Here is a 20,548-nt window from a genome sequence, read left to right as displayed (position 1 = left end):
TACATGAGCGGCTTACACGGCATCCACATAATTTCCCATAACTTATCTCTGCCAGCACACATACACAGAGGCAGAGAATGTGGGATATGCAAAGCTTGATTCAGTGGCAACGTTTTTAATCTTACTTCCATCAGCTTCTATTACCAGCACTGCTGAGCTCAGCAGACCGAAGCGCTCCTGGGCTCTGATTGGGTTAGTTCAGTTAAATTTACACAAGCAAGGTGTAATGAGAATTGCGCCGTAACAGTGACAATGCGTAGGAGTAAGCCCGCCGGTGGCCATTATGGCTCGGCTATTAGCTAGTGACCCATTGCTGAAAATAAGCCCCGGTTTCCTGCAGTTGTGTTGGAGTCACCCTGACTCAGCCATTGCTCAGTTCAACAAGACACCTGACAAAAATGGTCAAGCTAACCCCTCAGCCTGTTTTTTATTTTCCATTTAACTCTTTTAACCCTGATTATAAACTGCACTGTAACTGTTATTATTTTTTAATGTGTATTTTTTCAATTTCACTATGTTGCTTTTAAACTTTTTTATATTGCCTATAGTGAGATGGTAATTAGTAATAGGGCTGAATGATTTTGGAAAATGATCAAATTTTTTTTACCAATACTGCAATTGCGATTTAATATGCGATTAATTTTTTGAAGCTCTAATTAAGCTTAAGATAATTATTTTTTTCTGTATTATTCAAAACGGACAAGCAATAAATCAGCGTATATTATGAACTAGGGATGAAACGATTACCGGTTTAACGGTAAACCGTGGTAAAATTCTCGACGGTTATTATTACCATTCACATTTTAATTACCATGATAACTGGGTACGGTTAACCGCGCTATTATAATCTCATGGCAAACACTGTCCAGCGTCTCCTAAAAGCAGGCACGCATGCACAGAATGCAACATGGGTTTGTTTGGGTCAATGACAACTCGGCGGAAGACAACGCTGAGGAGATTTTTCAGTCACTCTGAAGTCTGGTCGTATTTTAGGATTTATGAGTGCGCTGAGGGAAACTTGTTTGAAGAAAATAACCTTACAGTGAATGCAGGGTGAGTTAACTTTTAGCTTTGGTTTGTCTCTCTGACTTGCTAACAGCGTGTAAACTGAAGCTCTCAGTGTTGCTGCTCTTGTAAAAACGCTACACGTTGTTCTGTTGCTGTGTGCGTCGTGTGTCGGCAGTCTATTCGTCCACTGCACATGATAACACCTGACGCAGTTTAGTCAACCAACCAGCATATCTAGAAACGCTACAGATTCCTCTGTATTTGTCAGTTTTTGGGCTCATTGCAGTTACTGTCACTGTCTTCTAAAGACTTACTTGTTTTCATGTAATTGTCCACGGGATCATTGTATTACCTATATAATATAAAATATTAAATCTTGCACACTTAGATTATTTTCATATGTTTACAAAAGGTATTTGCTGTTATTTTATTTTTTATGCAAACAAAATGGCAATTGTATTTGTAGTTTTCAATATAAAACTTGTTGAAATGGTTTCAGTATCAGTACATTTTAATCTTTTTCAGCACATTTTTACAATACTGATGACAGCACAATATTAGATAGATTACACATACTCTGATTACACGAACTACTGTTCTTTCCTGTAGGCCAGGCCTGTGTTATGATGAAATTAGGTGATGCATGAATTGCATGAATTATTATTATGTGCAATGGTGGAGAAGAAATATCAAATTATAATAATATGAGAAAGATAATTTGAGAGTCGAATCATTGCATTAAATAATATGATATAATATCATCAGGTAGGCCTACCTACAGGAACAAAGTTCAACACAGTGTATTATACAGTAAGTGCTCAATACAACCCACAGTTCAACCACCAGTTAATGAGTCATTAACTCAGTTCACATTTCCTAGAAATCCATCTTTCATCAAAAACCTCAAAAAATACTCAGTCTGGGGTTCAATTCAAAAGTTGGCCAATGAAAATAAAACCAAGTGACGCCTTTTGTGTTTTATAGACAAGCTTAGTAATTCTCCAACAACATCGGAGATCCCCCCTCCTCCCCCGCAGCCTCCGATGCTGATAAGCAGCACACTAGCTGTAACCAGGCTGTAACTGGGGACAGACTGGGCCTCTTTCGGACTTGTGCGTTTGGTTTGAAATGGCGTTTCACAGATATTTTCTGAGCTGACTGGTGGCTGTGTATGTGACACAGGCGCCAATCGCCACAATATGCTTACCTTACTACACGTGTTTTATTTTTCCTGTCTGTCAAAAGCGGCGGATGGCCCGACGATTTCACCCACCACAGCCACCAAGTTACACGCGATGGCGGGTGTTACTTTCATTCCCTGTGTGAAACAAAATTTCTGTAGTGTCAGCTTCTGTCAAGCTGAAGGCCATTGTACAAAGTGAAGGTACAGCGTAATTTGCGAAGTTGATGCTTCCCTTGCCGACTGGTTTACTCTCTTAATCGTTCAGCCCTAATTAGTAATGTACTACACCATTAACTACACCAATTAGGACATGTGTTAGGTTCTTGTAGAGAAGTCTGCAAGGGTTAAGTAATTTATTGTAATTTTCGGGGATATTGTGCGTGAGATTTCTCCTCCTCTTCGCTCCTCTGTAGGTCTGAAGAGGAATTGTTTTCATAAAACAAAAGAATTTATGTAAGTCACAAGAACCACGTTTTAATTATGTAAACCTTACAGTTTATTTCAACTTGAGTCTTATTTTCATAGTTTTGGTCGTTGTTCTTATGTAAATGCTCCGTATTTGTATAGCGCCTTTCTAGTCTTTTCGACCACTCAAAGCGGTTTTACAATACGTCTGCATTCACCATTCACACACACCTCATTCACTGAGTGCTCAAACAGAAACTATCTACTACATTCACACACATACAGCCACCAGGGGCAATTTGCATTATCCCAAGGACACTTCGACATGCATCCTAGAGGTGCCGGGGATTGAACCGCCAACCTCCCAATTAACGGGCAACCCACTCTACCTCCTGAGCAAGCACAACTGCCCCTTATGCCTTATGATAAGATCAGATGATCAGACTAGTTGTACACAGGCCACGAGTTTAGCACGATGATCTAAACCACTTTATTTGGAGGTAAAACCCAAAGTGAGCACACATTCAAAATGTTGGTAATAACTTATAATAAGTCTGATAATGACCTGCAGCTGTACATGGACAGAACAAAGGAGCTGGTCAGTGGCACATCAAACACAACACACACTGAAGTCTCTATAGACAATAAAGTCAGTTTTGGCCATGTTATCCATAAACTCAGAGCACTGTTTGTTGCCCCCCACCTCCTGTTGTTGCATTACAAAAGCATAATGCAGCTCATCCTGTTGTACTGTTCCCCCTGCTTCTACACCATGTTAACTCCACTGCTATCTCCAACAAAAACAAACTTACCAGCATAACATATACAGCCTCTAAAATCATCTACCTTCCCACACCCAAAGTCTCAGACATCACATGCCTGCACTCACAAGAGCAAATGACACTGATTAGCCCCTCAATCACCACTTCACATTACTGCCATCTGGACAGAGATACAGTAGCCTAAAATAGAGGAGAGCTTGCTTCATCAGGAGTTTTGTCCCTGCTGCCTCACAGACTATGTTGTGTGCTGTGATATATTAATGTATTTATAGGAACTCTATATGTGTCTTTCCGTATATTGCTGTGTTTATATGTTGTGTGGTTTGATATTGGACTGTCTGTGAAAACAAATCTCCCTCTGGAACAATAAAGTTTAAATCTAATATAAATCTTATGATCCCGAATTGCACAAAAAAGGTATAGGCATGCACAACTACAGTAAGTACAGTTAGTCATCTTTGACTGTGTAAAACCTTTTTGACCGCTCATGTTTCTTGCCCTCTCTGACTTTTTTTTTTATCCCACCAATTTTTTTTGGTGAGTACAGTGTTATCATTTCCAATAGAAACCGTAGTACAAAAATAAGACCAAAGTTGTAATAACCAGACAATGTCTTTACAAGCTGTAAGAGCAAAACATTTAGTTAGAGACTGCCAATAATGACAGATATAATGACCTGGTCAATGGCAATTTTGGTAGGTATAAAGTTAATGTTGATTTTGTGACCACGCTGTGTTATTTTTGATATTCACTTATCCTATAGAAAACTAGCTAAGTTGACTTTTCTGTGGGAGGACATCAACAACAAACACATATATGCAATGGTTTTCATATATAAATAATTTTGGTTGACACATCTTATTTTTTGATATCATGTAGGCCACCATTACACACCTCTACTTTATTTTTATAAAATAATTGTAATGTAAATCACAATTAATCAATAAAAGCACAATTAGATATTCTCCTTATATTGTCAGAAGCCCTACTCCTCCTTTCATCTCCTCTATGGATTTTTACATAATTCATTAGTGCTAAATGGCTCCGTGATGGGGTGTCACTGATTACTGGATGCGGGGCCTCCTTTAAATGAAAGCCCAATTAAGAAATAAAATATTGATCTTTACTTGTACCTTCCCTTCCAGCTCTGTTCTTCTCTCTCAGGGGGAGAAATCTCTAGCTGACCATGCATTCTTCTCTTTGTCTAGTTAATTTTTATGTCCCTTGTTTGTCTCAGTTTTAATCTGTTATGGCTTCTCAGCACTAATCATCACTTCTATAAGCTCCAGGAGTTCTGCATAGGTCCATTCCAGATTCATCAGAAGTTACAGTAATTATTAACAAATATACCAAATAAAGTTTGAAAGGGTTTGAAGTTTAAATTCTTTATATCACCTGTGTCGCATCTTTAATAGAAATAGACATACCAGGACGTACAAAATGGAAATAGATACAATACATAAAATTAATTATAACATTGTGTGAAATTTTCTTCACTGGGTCAGTTAGTGCTGTCTTTACTATGATAGAAGTAATATTGTTGTCAAGGCAACCAAATTGTAAAGCACCTAGTTTGTCTGTTTGGCCTTTTTACCACTCTGTCCGCTGCATATGCCTGAAAGCCTCCGTCTCTTAGAGGGGATGAATTTCTTTGTCTTTAAACTGTGAAACTGTGAAACTGTTGCAAGCAAATGACATGTTTTTGAGGCGACAGTTTGACAGGAGATGGATCCTCCTCATGTTAAGCAAGTGGAGTTTTCCTCCTGACTGAGCCACTGGCACAGTGCATTAGCATGTTGAGTCTGGATGCAGTACTCCACCAGTCGACCACGGTGAGGCTATTTCACACTCTCTTAGGTTTCAAAGCCATCGCATGGGAGCAGCTTCAATGTGCTTGCTCTGTTGTCAATTTGTCCCTGCTTTTGATTCCTCACTGGAAGGACACGCCCATAGCGCTCTGCATCTCCCTTTTGAAATAACCTTATCAGTCTGTTCATCTCCTTTGTGCCCAGTACAGAAATTCATTTGTGCATCTTTTCAAAATAGATGGTACTAGAATCTTGGTGACATAGTGACTACTTGTGAATTGTGCAGTGGCTACTGTCGATTGGGGCTAATTTTGTTTATTGCAAAAACAGAGGACTGTGGAAACAAAGAGGAAAGATATATTGCAATTGCTTCTGATTGGCAGAGACCTGCTAATACAGGTGAAACTCGAAAAATTAGCATATCATGCAAAAGTTCATTTATTTCAGTAATTCAACTTAAAAGGTGAAACTAATATATTATATAGACTCATTACATGCAAAGTGAGATATTTCAAGACTTTATTTGATATAATTTCGATGATTATGGCTTACAGCTTATGAAAACCCCAAATTCTAAATCTCAGAAAATTAGAATATTGTGAAAAGGTTCAGTAATGTAGGCTCAAAGTGTCACACTCTAATCAGCTAATTAATCCAAAACACCTGCAAAGGGTTCCTGAGTCGTTAATTGGTCTCTCAGTCTAGTTCAGTGGAATTCACAATCATGGGGAAGACTGCTGACCTGACAGCTGTGCAGAAAACCATCATTGACACCCTCCACAAGGAGGGAAAGCCTCAAAAGGTAATTGCAAAAGAAGTTGGATGTTCTCAAAGTGCTGTATCAAGGCACATAAATAGAAAGTGGAAAAAGTGGAAAGTGGAAGGGGAAAGTGTGGAAGAAAAAGGTGCACAAGCAGCAGGGATGACCGTAGCCTGGAGAGGATTGTCAGGAAAAGGCCATTCAAATGTGTGGGGGAGCTTCACAAGGAGTTACTGCATCAAGAGCCACCACACACAGACGGGTCCTGGACATGGGCTTTAAGTGTCGTATTCCTCTTGTCAACAAACAACGTTAGAAGCGTCTTACCTGGGCTAAAGAAAAAAAGAACTGGTCTGTTTCTCAGTGGTCCAAAGTCCTCTTTTCTGATGAGAGCAAATTTTGCATCTCGTTTGGAAACCAAGGTCCCAGAGTCTGGAGGAAGAATGGAGAGGCACACAATCCAAGATGCTTGAAGTCCAGTGTGACCTTTCCACAATCTGTGTTGGTTTGGGCAGCCATGTCATCTGCTGGTGTTGGTCCACTGTGCTTTATTAAGTCCAGAGACAGCGTAGCCGTCTACCAGGACATTTTATGCTTCCTTCAGCAGACGAGCTTTATGGAGATGCTGACTTCATTTTCCAGCAGGACTTGGCACCTGCCCACACTGCCAAAAGTACCAAAACCTGGTTCAATGACCATGGGATAACTGTGCTTGATTGGCCAGCAAACTGGCCTGACCTGAACCCCATAGAGAATCTATGGGGCATTGCCAAGAGAAAGATGAAAGACATGAGACCGAACAATGCAGAAGAGCTGAAGGCCGCTGTTGAAGCATCCTGGTCTTCCATAACACCTCAGCAGTGCACAGAGGCTGATAGCATCCATGCCACGCGGCATTGAGGCAGTAATTTATGCAAAAGGAGCCCAAACCAAGTACATATGCATGATTATACTTTTCAGAGGGCTGACATTTCTGTATTTAAAATCCTTTATTTTATTGATTTCATGTAATATTCTAATTGTCTGAGATTTAGAATTTGTGTTTTTCATAAGCTGTAAGCAATAATCATCGAAATTATATCAAATAAAGGCTTGAAATATCTCACTTTGCATGTAATGAGTCTATATATTATATTAGTTTCACCTTTTAAGTTGAATTACTGGAATAAATGAACTTTTGCATGATATGCCAATTTTTCGAGTTTCACCTGTAAAACCGGATGGTGCCACACTGCTAATATGCTATCTTCCTCCATTTTAAACTCTCCAGTTCTCATGCTGCTCAGAGTAACCTCAGTGAGCGTCCTCTCGCATTGTGCGCACACAGGCAGGAGTGAGAGTAAGTTAAAATGATGACAGGGATAGGGTGAGGTGGTAGATAAGCAGCATTCTTTGTGGTGATGGCATTGTTTCATTTGTCCCCGTCAGCAGTGACATGAAATATCAGCCACTGGTCAAAGATGTCAGGAAATGAAGTGGAACCCCCCAAGGAAGGCAGTCACAGGTAGCACTTAAACATTAGTATACTGTAGGTAGGGTACAACATTGGGAAAAGTGTCAGGAGTGAGGAATGGGGGGAAAAAAGGTTGCAGAGGAGACGGGAGGCAAGAACAGGCTGTGAGATGTGTAAAGACAGTCTTTTCAGCCAAAGCAGGATCATTGGTGATTGATGAGATATATATATATATATATATATATATATATATATATATATATATCATCAATCACCAATCAGCCAGTCTGGGGTGTGAAGGCAGAAAGGATTCATGTTAGGTGCAACCTTTGATTCACCTCCATATTCCCAAAATCTTGCCCCGTGCGCTCTTTGTGTGGCATAGCTTCTCTGCGAGATGTAAAACAAGCCTTTCACTGGGGTGTTACACCTGGAGACATAACCAAGTGCTAAAGTACTTAGCGGCAGTCAGTGGCTTTTAGGTAAGACTGCCAGTCAAGCCAGTGTGTGCAGCCAAATTTAGCTCTGTGCTTGGGCAATGGTAGGATTCAAAGGGTTAGAAGCTTAAATGTAGCTTAGCAGAGGGTCAGAGAATAGTGTTACCTGTTCAGCTGATTTATGACAGCACAGTGTGATGTCCGCTGTGGAGGCCAATGATGGGTCAAGACCTCATTTAACATAGTATACGGCTTCTGTAGAAATCCTCACCCAACCTTTGGCACACGTCACGGCGTGTATTGATAAATACCATGCTGTGTAGATTAATGTTTTTAGGCATCCACCATTGAGCACAAGAAACTATATTGAGCTTTTATATATTACAGCTTTCCTACGGCTCATTTCACACCACATACAACACATACAGGTTCACATGATGAAATGCAATTCCAGTATTAGAATTACTACTCAGTGCTACCAGCAAAAACCCATGAATGATCACTTTACACACACAAGTTTTCTAGGTTATCAGATTAACAACAATATTCAGCTATAAATGCACACAAGATGCAATGAAGCTAACCAAAATCGCTTTGAAGTCCGCTCGCTCAACGAAGCAGTCCAATCTCTTTGCTCATCTGGGGCAAAGCAGCCTTCAGTGTTGATAGGCTTTTACTCGTGACGTGTAACCTATAGGTTTTTAATGAAACAAAACAATCAAAATCATGAAATATGGATTTCACTGTACCTATGCATACCTGGTAAAATGTAATCTGCCTCTGAGTATCTCACTAGAGTAACACTGAAGTGCCAGTTGTAATAAATTAAGATGGTCTTTCCTACTACATGCAGACTCCAGCTGAAAGAATTCATTCATTAATGCTGCAGTAGGTGGTCAGTGCTTGTCAGTGCTCATCTAGTTCTGTGCTTGCATGCAAGTCACAGGTGCCTACCCAATAGCATACATGCATGTAAATTAGTTTACTCAGTGGAGGCAAAACACCTTGTGTAATCACATGCAGGTTCAAATGAAGTTCAGCCAACTTTTTTGTTCACAAGCGTTATTTCAGCAAAACAAATGCAGATGTGCGGACATGCAAAAACCTACAGTAAACTTGATGAGGCTTATAGTCCTTTCCGTCCACATTTTCACCTGTACATACAGTAGTAAAATGACATCAGACCAGGATGTAGACATTGAAAAAACAAGAATTCATGCAAATACCAGGGATAAGCTCAAGAAGTGTGACTGGATTGGTCTCTATCCAAAAAGCAAATCTGGACACAGATCCCATTTTGACAGATATGAATGGAGCCATGTGTGTTTAAATACGAGGCTGCTTCAGAAAGGTGAGGTGCTCGTCTGCTCTCCCATGCTGTTCCCCATCAATCCACTGCTTAGCGGGGCCACTGGGAGGCATGGTGGCACTTAAATGACATATTCCAGTTTAGCAGCACTATCTGTGTCCCATTTCCAGGATAAAATGGACCAGGCCTCCTCTGCCAGGTGACATGCTCGCACACAAGCAGGTAGCTGGTGGGCTGAGTGAATTTCCATGGCAGTGAGTGAGCTGGGGATGGTCAGCATAAAGCAACAGAAGGAAGGTACACTATGTAATCACCTGTGGGATTTGGAGAGCTAGAGAGACTGCGATGCGTGGGTGTGTATTTCAGGCTGGTGCCGAGTAATTTCAGGAAATGTGCACAATTCCATAGAAAGAAATGTACTTTTTTTTTCTGTGGAAAGAAAATTTCATGGCACAACAAGAAACAGGTCCTGTGGTACAAAAATATTGTGAACTGGTGTATACATTTCGTTTTAGCTCTTGATGATTAAATTGAATATCAAGCTTCTTGGACTTTTGCTTTTTACAAATTAAATTACAAACAAAATGCGTTGTTTGTCCGTGCCCTCTAGAAATACACAGAAGTGTTTTATGATCCAATACCTCTACCTGCTAAGGACATCGTCATGGTGTGGTCATGGTTAATAGAATCAAACATTGACTGAAACGGGAAACAATCAGCAGCCCAGTGTTTTATTGACCCATCCATCCATCCTGATGCCTCTATATGTGGACATTGTGGCTCTATAACAACGTCACACTACTTGTGCCTTTTCTCCCAACAGACAACACTCATAATTCCTCCCGCCGCTGGAGGGCTTTGTCACTTGAGCAGATGTTGTATGGTGATTTGCTGAATCAACTGAAGCTGTCGTTTTTCTTCGGACAGTCTCCTCTTTAGACATGACTAAAGTCTTTCCCACATCTTCAAAGACCAGCTGTTTTAGCCCATTCATTACAAATCCTGTATACTTTACACCACAGCCAATCATTTAGGAAATTTGGATGTATTGTATTCTCCCACCCCAGGCATCCATTGCTTCCAATCTCAAGTACAATATGAAAAGAGAAAAAGAAACTTGCTTAGCTTGTGTACTTACAGGGAACATAACTTAAACAAGTTAGACTGGCTGTTTGATTTTGCTTCTTGAATTGAGTGTGTATCAATCGCTTCCTAGATTAGTTACCAAAATGAATGAAAGATTTGATGGTGTTGAGCAAATTTAAGTATACATCATTTGTTGTTAAGGAGTTAAGTGGTCTGTTTGTTGAAACTTCAGCTACCTAAATAAAAGCCAAAATGTATTTAATACATGTGTTTATTTCCTAAACTCAATTTTATCTGATGATGAGCCAAAGAAAAGTGTCATTTCGTGCTATTGTCACTTAAACCAAATCGTGGCATAGGAACAAAAGATATGACCCAACGTGTGTGTGTGTGTGTGTGTGTGTGTGCGGGCGGAAGAGATGCTCACAAGTCTTTGAGCTAGAGTCCAAGTCAAGTCTCTCGTGGTTATTATGAGTGTTGTATCACGTGCTGTGTTCAATCCAGGCTGCTTATAAATTTACATAACTATAAGGGATTCTGTAACCTGTTTTTCACTTACAGACCACAACCATGTAATGTGCAATGCAAATTAATGGCAGCTTTTAAACTGCTGTAAGTCAACACATCCCCCAGACTCTCAAACAAGCGTAATGTTAGAACTAAACATAACTGTAACGTTGCAGGATCAACAATAAACCTGTTTATCCTGTTTGCAGCCAACGTTAATAATTAACGTGGTGGCAGCCAGCAGGACGTAAATGATTACGTTAATCGACGTAGACAGGTTATAGGTAACAGAGGGAGGGGAATAACTGTGAGCTCATCAGATGTTTCCTAAAAAAAGAATATTTTTCACGAGTCCCGCACCTCGAATCCAAGTCAGTTGTTTTGAGGACGAGTCTCAAGTCGAGTCTGAAGTCACTTTGTGTGCAACTTAAGTTGGACTGGAGTCCGAGTCTCAAACTCGAGTCCCCATCTCTGGCGCATGTTCCATCTGAAACCCTGTTGGTGTGTATGGATTCCAATGCTTTCACCACAGAGTTGGCATCATACATATTCATTGAAGACTAATCAACAGAGCACAGTGTGTGTCTGGTGAAACTGGCAAGGTTTAAAGCCCATCCTGATCTTTTAATTAGTCTGATTATCCAAACAGCTGTCTACTTGTGCTCTCACTGACTTAAATGCGCACACACAAACGCACGCATTTGCACAGCGTGCTAATGCTACATATGTGACTGCCAACAGGCGCCCTCAGAGCAGGGTGTGATAAATATTGTCAGCCCGGCTCTGATGACAGCACTCCAAGCTCTGACTGACTGTCAGCACACTCTCCATGCTGTATTTGCAGCAAGGGTGGAAAGTTTTCAGACTTCTGCAGGAGACTTTGAAGACTTGGCTGTCACAAATGCTGCTGAAATCTTTGTTTAACACTTTGAGCATGTTTTGTATGCGTGTGTGTTCTGAATAATGTCCATCACGATGACCTTGTTGGCTTATTTTAAGTCCTTCTAAGCTTTCTGTGCCTGCATGAACAAATCAGATGTTTTGTCTCTATTTATGAGATTTAGCTTAAAGAGTAAGTTCGGTATTTTTCAACCTGAACCCTATTTTTTCATGTTTTTGTGTCTATGTGACTAATTGGGACAATATTTTTTGAAATTTGTCCAGCAATTAGCGAGTTCCAGCAGTTAGAAAGAGCTGCAATGTAATCCTTGTGGACAATTGCGTCCATCAAAGTACGTCCACTAAAGTGCTTGTGTTTGCCGCTGACAAGCTCATGTTTGGTATTATATGTGTCTGACAACATTGTGGAAAGGATCCCAACAGAGTAAGATCCTTTTTGTTTAAACAGAAACTGTCCCTGTATCGCTCTCGTCAAAGCCACCGCACTCCATTGATAAAAATAGTAATTTTACCTCTCTGGTCCATCGCTGCCGAGATAATTGTTTTTTTTGTTGTGTGACTGTGGTGTTTTTAACCCTTTAAAATACAAAAGTTACACAATAATGTAAAGCAACAAAAACAACAAAGTCACACAATAACACAAACAAACTAACCGATCAAGGCAGCGGTAAACCAGCAATTCCTGTGTTCCTCGAGGTAAAATTACTGTTTTTATCAACGGAGTGTGGTGGCTTTTAGGATAACGATATAGTGACTGTTTCTGTTTAAACAAAAAGGATCATACTCTTTTTTTAAAAAGTTTTCTAATAACAATCTGAGCATGTCAGTGACAAAAAAAAGTGAACGTAATTGCTTTTGTTGTTACCCTGCCTTGCTGCTGCCAACTCCAGCGCACATGCTCAATACTGGACCAATTTCAAAAAGTGTTGTCCCAATTAGTCATGGGAAAATAAAGTTTGGGTTGAAAAAGTTACCTTTAACCTACATTGATTAAAGTCACTGAATACGAAAAACAAAGCCCACGCATATCGAACTGCCATTTCTGCACGTTGCTCCAGCCCAGCTTCACCTGAGTGAAGTTACAGTGGCAGTCAGTGAGCTCCACTAGTTTGTGCCAGGGTATGAGGCAGTTAGCTGTTATAGCATCTCTATCCCCGAGGGGAACCAGCTGCTCTCTTGTTTTTTGACTCTCCACAGGCTGTTCTTTCTCTTTGCTGGCCTCCTAGGGGATTTACATGACACCTGCAGAGCTTAAATGGTGGATTCTCTTCTTCTGCAGAGCAACAACGATTTCCATTCACCCATCTGTTTAGGAAACAGTTATCATATCTTTGTGTGGCTCCAAACATGCTAGAATTGCTTCTTAGACTGCAAGGATAAGTTGCTTCATCTTGTATCTTTATTTCTTGTGAGCATGGCACAATTTCTGTTACATTCCCTCAAGGTCAAAGTGAAAATAATAACTGAATAATGGTAATAAATGCATGTTGGTGTTGTTGTCATGTTCCGCTGATTGGCTCATGCACCAGCGAGTGGAATTTCCTGAGGTACTGTCAATCCACTGCCTCTACAGTCTCCTTTTTCTTCTCTATCTCCATCCTCTCCCCTCCATGCTCCCTCTGTCATACACATTTCCCCGTCGGCAGCATCACATATCCGTCGTGTCATGATAGCGGCGCTGTCAGAGCTGCAAGAACTGATGATGAACAACCTCAAGAGAAAAACAAGAGAGCATCACATCTGTTTGAAATGACCTCCTTCACCCTCATCCACCTCACTGACTCCAGACCAGCGGAGCCGCTGCAAGAATTAGACTCTCTTGCACTGCTGTATATGGACACACACACACACACGCACAATCTATTTTTGGATACATGGCCAAATATTGGGCCATATTGAGGAGAGCTGCAGTCACCAGTGTGTGTTCTAACTGCTGCTATGTCCCAGTGAAGGGAACCTTAATCTGATTTTTACTCAAGATCAGCTCCTTTGATGGTCACATTAGTCAGTTCTGAAAAGATTAGTCAACAAAGTATTTATAACCCAGTGATAATCCAGTGATAAGGTGCAGGCCTGTTGATGTGAAGAGAAGGAAAAAGATGGAGTGGAACAAAAGTGAATCTGATTAATTTGGAAACAATAACTAAAGAGAGAGCGCTTTGAAGCAAGGCCACAAAGATTCTTTTTTTTTTTTTATCAGACAGGAAAATGACACAGATGGACAGATTTTTGACAGGGAAGAGAAGACAAGCTGGTGATGCTCGTCAATCACACATGCCAGTTAAATCCAAATTATGAAGAAGCTTATCTTACGTATAGCAGGAAAGTCTTGTAGTGTCTTGTGTCTACAGAAACTTGGATTAAATAGGATGCAGTTTGCAAGTTCATGATAATGTTATTTTATTTGAGTTCAACTAGGCTCCTTTTGTTACAAATTGTGCCCCATAATTTGATAAAAGTTTAATTGATTTACCCGTTGGGGCCAGGGCTCAAATTTTCTTCAGGCATCACTGAAAAAGTTTGGAAACCACGGCTCTGAGTCGTTAAACAAGCAAAAATGCCAAACACTTGCTGGTTCCAGCTTCTTGAGCATGAGAATGTGCTGCTTTCCTTTGTTTGATATCATTAAATTTGAATATCATTGGGTTTTGGACGGTCTAGCAAGTGGAAGATGTCACATTGGGCTCTGGGGAAATTGTGATTTTTCCTTATTTTCAGATATCTTATAGACTAAATTGATCAATTTATTTGTTTTATTATTGACAGATAATGAAAATAATCATTTGCTGCAGCCCTTCCAAAGGTGCAGTTAAATATGACAAAGCACAGACATTTCAAAGCAAAAGTCTTATTTATATCTATATGTCAAAAGGCTGCACTCTCTTTCATGTTTTCTGTTTTTATTGCTCTAAAACCTGATGTAACACCCATAAAATATGATCAGTACCATTTCAATGCAGTGGCCTTTTAAAGTCAAGCTGTGTTTGTGGGCTTGCAGATGTGTATACAAGCACATCATTATACAGTATATCATCACCAAAGGAAAAGGAGACTAGGAGGAGATAAATGGAGAGCGTGCATGACCAGAATGAGCAAAAAAATTGTGACACCAAAGAGTCCCCAGAAGCCACTCCTCTTGGTTGCTAAACACAGAGTAAACAAACAACAACCTGATAGATAGGGATTCTGTTCTGCGGGAGTAAGACAGGCCTGTGTTTGGCTGAAAGATAACGTGTAGTTCCACCACGTGGTTATTGACGGTTGGAGAAGGTCAGAGCCAGGCCATGTGGATGTGATTGTGATGTGGCAGGGGAAGGCTTTTAATCTGCAAGAGGCACATAACACAGATGTAGTGCCCTGTGCTGCAGATGGGGGGCATTGTAGGACCTGAGAATCTGGAGGGACCCAATAGGAAAAAAAGGGATCTCGGCGCGATCGGTCCCCACCGCCAACGGTCGCTCTCCCTCACTGGCAGCAGCACACACTTTCTTGCACACACACTTCTCCTCTTCTCTTTCCCGCTCTCCCTCTCTCTTTCTCTCTCTCACATACACTCGCTCTCTCTCTTTGCCTCGGTGTCTCTCAGTCAGTCATTTCTTTCGTGCTCTGCCGTTTCATCTCTCCACCGTGGAGTGCAGAGAGAGGTGATTCGGCTCCCGGGGCTGGCTGGCAGTGGCTAGTCTGGGGCAAACACAGACGGAGTTGGGGACCTGAGGGATAGGACAGTACCGTGAGGGGTATTCCAGCAGGAAAGATCCGGCGCAAGATTTCTTCCAGAGGAGATTATTTGCATCACAAAACCTGTGGAGAGAGGACACTGACTCTAAACTGGCTGCACAACCGCTGTCCGCGCAAGAGGTGCCATTTGTGTGTTAAAATGTGTGCGTGCGTGTGATTCCGAGCCCGCTCACCTTTTCAGTATGCAGATTCATTGGCTTGGTTTCTTTTCTCATGCAAATGTAAATTGGCTGGTCATGCCGCTCCACGTCTGTGACAGAGACACAGATGGAGCCGGTCACTGTAATTCAGGTTTGCATGATTATAATGCAGCGCTCCGTGAATTAGTTCAGCTCTGATGGATTAGTGCATGTTGGTGTGTGCGCTGTGCGTGTGTGTGTGTGTGTGTTTTTGATAATACACAACTGAAGAACCAGAATGTGCTAAATAATAAATCTCCCCAATTAGACAGAAAACTTCCAAACTAGGCTGTGCCACTCATCACATGTCCTACTATTTCACACACCTTCAGTCTGAGTGCTTTTTTTGTCAGTTGCATGTGTATTAATGTTCAGATGTGTCTGTCTGCACGTGTGTGCTGCTGACATGAGCGGTCTCTGGCATGTCATGCTTGGATGTCACTGCCTCAGGATCACAGAGGGGAAAAGGAGGAGGGGGGCTTAATGTGGCACTGTGCCAAGCTGATGCTTTAAAGAGGATATTGAAGGTTAGACGAATGTCTTTTCAGCCTGTTCACCTAGCCTGTATGTCTCTCGCTCTACTTCTATGCAGAGGAGTATCAAGAATGACAAGTGTGTTGGTTAAAGCGGCACCGTGAGGAATCCCTTAAGTAACGTCAGCTGAGCACATCCCCCCTCCTCTCATCCGTCCAGTCCTGCCTCCATTTGAAATGTGATTGCAAGTGTGGGGCAGAGTAGATAGGAGTATTTCTTTGGGAGGGGGTGGAGGTTATGCTTGTTTTAGCTTGCTCCCCCTTTCAGCTCCCCCACGGGATTTGCCCTCGCCTTCCATCTATCTAACCCCCAATCTCCATTTCTGTGTCGCTCCCTCCATCACTTTGTTTTATCTTCGTTTCTGCCGAGCCAGCGAGATTTACTGGTATTAAAGTGGAAGTCCATTCACAGAACTGGGACTGCTGGAGAGGCAGAGAGAAAGGAGGAGGAGGGGTGGGGGGGATTGGGTAAGTTGAGGGAGAGGAGAGTAAAACCATTGGGGGGGGGGGTCCGCTGGTGATTTATATGTACACATTTCTCCACACATGTTTGGCCACCGCTCCAATTAACACCTCCACCAAGCCGTGGCTGCGCTTGACAGATGCTGAATCCTAGAGAGGGCAGAGTGTATTCATTAGTATTGGCTGTGTTTGTTTGCAGGGATTTAGCAAATTCAAATTGTTTACTGTGGTTTTCAGTGATTTCTGGGTCATTTCTCGCTGCAGTGTTTTGAGCTTCCTCTGCTTGCTCTTGAAGTTTGGAAATTGTACTGAAAACAGTGTTAGTCGAGCTGTTTTTTTTGTTTTGTTTTTTTACTTTTTCTGGATAATTCAGAAACACATCAGCTGTCTAGATTTCTGATCAAGGCCTGAGTATGTTCTTTTTCCTCCAGCGATTTCTTGAGGTTTTTTTGAATAGCCTTTCATGTCAGAGTGATTGATCTGATGGAGGAGGTCTGATTCTTATTACTCATTCCTGACCTTTGTGTTCCTCCAGGGGGCGTTATAGACAAGGACCTGCGCCACTACCTCAACCTGCGCTTCCAGAAAGGCTCGGTGGACCACGAGCTGCAGCAGATCATCCGGGACAACCTCTACCTCCGCACCGTCCCCTGTGAGTTACCTTGTCCTCCCCGTATTTCCCTTCACATGTTTTGCCACCTCCACTCACCTCCTTGAGTGAAACACGTTTGCCCCCCCCCCCCCACACCTCTTGCTAAGGCTGGATTACCAGTCTAACAAAGTGGGCAACTACAATGGGGCTTCAGACCTCCAGGGGCAAAACCACTGGATCCTGCAACAGGTTAATCTGACCATGCTTCTTGCTTCTCACCAACCCTTATTCTAAATATTTTGAAAGTACAGTACACGCCGAATAAATTTAATTTTCCAGCTGAGAAGAATGTGTGACGATGCTTCGTTTCCCTCGCTGTAGTTCCCAACTATCTGTCCGTGGTGGTAATCACTTAGCTGCTAGAGTGTTGGTTTAGCTGGAATCAGGCTCATCTGGGAGTTTGATTCTTTCAAATCAAGTGTTGACTGCAGCCCTCTGTCTCCAATTAGCCGCATTAACTCCATCACAAGAGCGCACGGTTGAGCAGCTGGGCGTTACATAGACAATCAAAGATGAGCTTTGGAGGGCTTTAAGATATTGATACTTGGTGTTTTTAGTTCAGGACAGCATTTCAAACTCAGTGTGTATGTGGGTCTTCTGTGCTGTGTGTGTGTGTCCTTCACAAGGCTTATTAAGCCCCACTCATTATGAGTTTAGACTTACTGATGTTTAATCCATATTCTTCTGATTCCTATTTGCCATTTATTTGCTAAACATATGCTCATTGCCATCAGTCAATAGGCTGTGATATTAAAGGGTGTCTGTCTGTGTGCGTGTGTGTATGTATGAGCTCTTATTTGTGTTTAGTGTGTGTGTGTTTGTTAGCTCTGCATTAGCCTTGCCATGCCATTATGCCCAGCTGTCTGGTGGCTAAATCTCCCCTGAATCCTTAATGGAGGTGCATTCTTCAAGGCCAGGAGCAGGCAGATTTCACTGGAGCCACTTTTCTGCCTCCCTCTCGGAGCAGAACACAACTGGAGAAGCAAAAAGGGAGCTATTTGTTTGCAACAGAAGCGTAATTTTCTCTGATAACCACTCACAGAGCCTCTGCTGGTGAGACATTGAAGATATAGAATGAGGTGAACAGTAAAGAGAACAAATGAGAGAACAAATAGAGCGAGAGAGCCACAAAAGGGAATGGGGGGGTAAAGGGGAGGAGGCATGATGATGGGACACAGACTATGACTACCACACAATTAAATTGACTGCAGATAAACTGTTGGAGAGAGAGCGAGTGTAAGGGGAGGTTAATGTGTGCATTAATAAAGCTTAATCAACAATGGGCCTCAGTGCTGCTGAGAGGAAACGGTCTTGTCGTGACTGAGCTGGGCTTTGAACTGCATGGAGGGAGGGATCAATGTTGGTACAACATTGGTAGAAATTAGTCCTATTTTTTTCTTTATGGTTCAGTTACTTTTTTGTTTAGGTTTTTTTTTTTCAATTCCCCTTACTCTTCTTCCTTTAATATATGGTGTCCGGGTTGGTTTCTGTGGAATAATTGTGCTAGCATTTTGACCAAGGCTCTCCCAAAAAGGATAGATTGATCCCAACAGACCTTCCTTTTCAGTAAAAGGTCAAATACAAAAATACAGCGAGTGACATAAAGCAACAGTAAGTACGATGACAAACTGATGGATGGAAAGATAGATTAGATACAATGATATCTAACAGCATCAACAGTCGGTTATGGACACTGACTGACAAATAAACTGACAAATAGACCACAGAGGTACTGCGGCAGTTGAAGCCTTGTAGTCCATTCCAGTTAATCTGGTTCTAGACTGCTGAGTTGCTACCAACTACTTTGACATTTTCAGTGATTCAGTCAGGGCTGGTGTTGTGCTCTTTATCATCCTGTGCCAAAGCCAGGATCCATTCCTAATCAAAATGGTGACAAGTGTGGATGAGATTAATGACACTGACACAATTTAAAGCAACATATTAAGTGAACTGTTCTAAGTAACTGCTGCTTCTGTTCCGGCTAAAAAGGACGCCGACAGGACAGATGGATCTTTCTCTTGTGATGGTTTGGACAAAATAACCATGTGAAAAAGATATGGCTTTTATATAGTTCCAACGCCAAAGTTCCTGGCCCCCAAAAAGCCCCTTCTCTGGAGGTAGGACTTTGGTGGCCCAGTAACCATCAAGGCAGAGTTTGCTATAGTGATTGGTCAAACACAGGCATCAAGGCAGCTACAACTTTTTTCAAATGTGTGTTAACTGATGTTGATTTAGTCAATTTCATAAATGGTTTTCAAAAAGAGGTGTTCTGAGGTCTCCCTTTCCACCTCTGCAATGCCCATTAAAACATCTACATCATGCAACCCTAAACACCAAACTTTTATCTCAAACAAAAAAGTTTTTTAAGATGCCATCAGACTAATTTATGTAATCTGCACAATTCTTCAGATACGCTGGAAACAAAACAAGAAAATCGACTTGAATTTCCTGATAGTCCCTGAGTTTTGTCAGTGGGGTTCCTAAGTTCTTGGGACAAAATGACCTAATTTACACCTGACATTAGCATGAAGTCCAGATATCGTCTCTGGATAATGAAAAATGTATCGTAATGCAAGGTGTGAATTCTTTGTGATTTGAAATGCGACTAAATTGGCCAGAATATATTCGAAGGTGGTCAGGCTGACATTGTGATTTGATCTCAGCCAGTGGGATTGCAATCTGTACAGTATTCATCAAAGTCAAAGTCATATTTATCAGAAAAAAATCTGCCCAACAACTTGACAGTTTACCTAACTCCAATTGTATGTCATTACCCGGATAATGTATCCAGATATAGATCACATGCTAATATCTAGTATAAATTTGGCCTTTGGTTCAAAAGGACCACATGTGGACAAATGATGTTGAGATTTAGGAAGAAGACTTTTTCTCCAGGTAGGAGGAAAAAGATGAAAAACACTTATCTAAAAATGTGAAAGAGAGACACATGGATACCCGGTGAGATCTATGATAAATTATAAATCTAAGTGAGACTAATGAGCGAGATGGAAAAGATAATTGTAAGTGATAGATCTGAAGTAGTTCATCACAGCAATTTAAACATAACCCTTGAGTGGTAAAGAAGAGACATTTTTTGGGGGGAGGGGGTGGAGGCTGACAGGCAGACAGTAGGAGAGTTACTGCCAACCATACCAATTGTGGATCTTGGATGGAGTCAGCCAGGGCAGCTAAGGCTGTGCCAGCTCTTAGACAAATTGCCTGGTATAAATCCAAGGTCAAAGCGTTAATAGCCTGAGCCCATGTGAAATCAGGCCTATCGTCTGGTAATCCACATAGATTTGATGAGAGAGATAGAGAGCGGAGAGGAATAAGTGTGTGTACACTA

General features: G+C 41.5%; 1 protein-coding gene across 6 annotated transcripts in view; it reads left to right on the top strand.

Moving 5' to 3' along the window:
* magi2a (membrane associated guanylate kinase, WW and PDZ domain containing 2a) overlaps positions 1–20,548 on the top strand; it is a 238,547-nt gene that overhangs the window by 60,815 nt on the left and 157,184 nt on the right. For 5 of the 6 annotated variants that reach the window (XM_038738435.1, XM_038738434.1, XM_038738433.1 and 2 more), the window contains exon 2: positions 17,086–17,202. In XM_038738435.1, coding sequence (XP_038594363.1) covers positions 17,086–17,202 — 117 coding nt within the window. Of the gene's footprint in view, positions 1–15,263; positions 15,497–17,085; positions 17,203–20,548 lie in introns of those variants that run through there. The other variant, XM_038738437.1, reaches the window with a different exon arrangement.

Source organism: Micropterus salmoides, unplaced genomic scaffold (genome assembly GCF_014851395.1).
Source record: "Micropterus salmoides isolate LMB-PRFRI ecotype aquatic unplaced genomic scaffold, ASM1485139v1 Ms_hic_scaffold_23, whole genome shotgun sequence".
NCBI lineage: Eukaryota > Metazoa > Chordata > Actinopteri > Centrarchiformes > Centrarchidae > Micropterus > Micropterus salmoides.
This window is presented reverse-complemented; position numbering and strand designations above follow the sequence as displayed.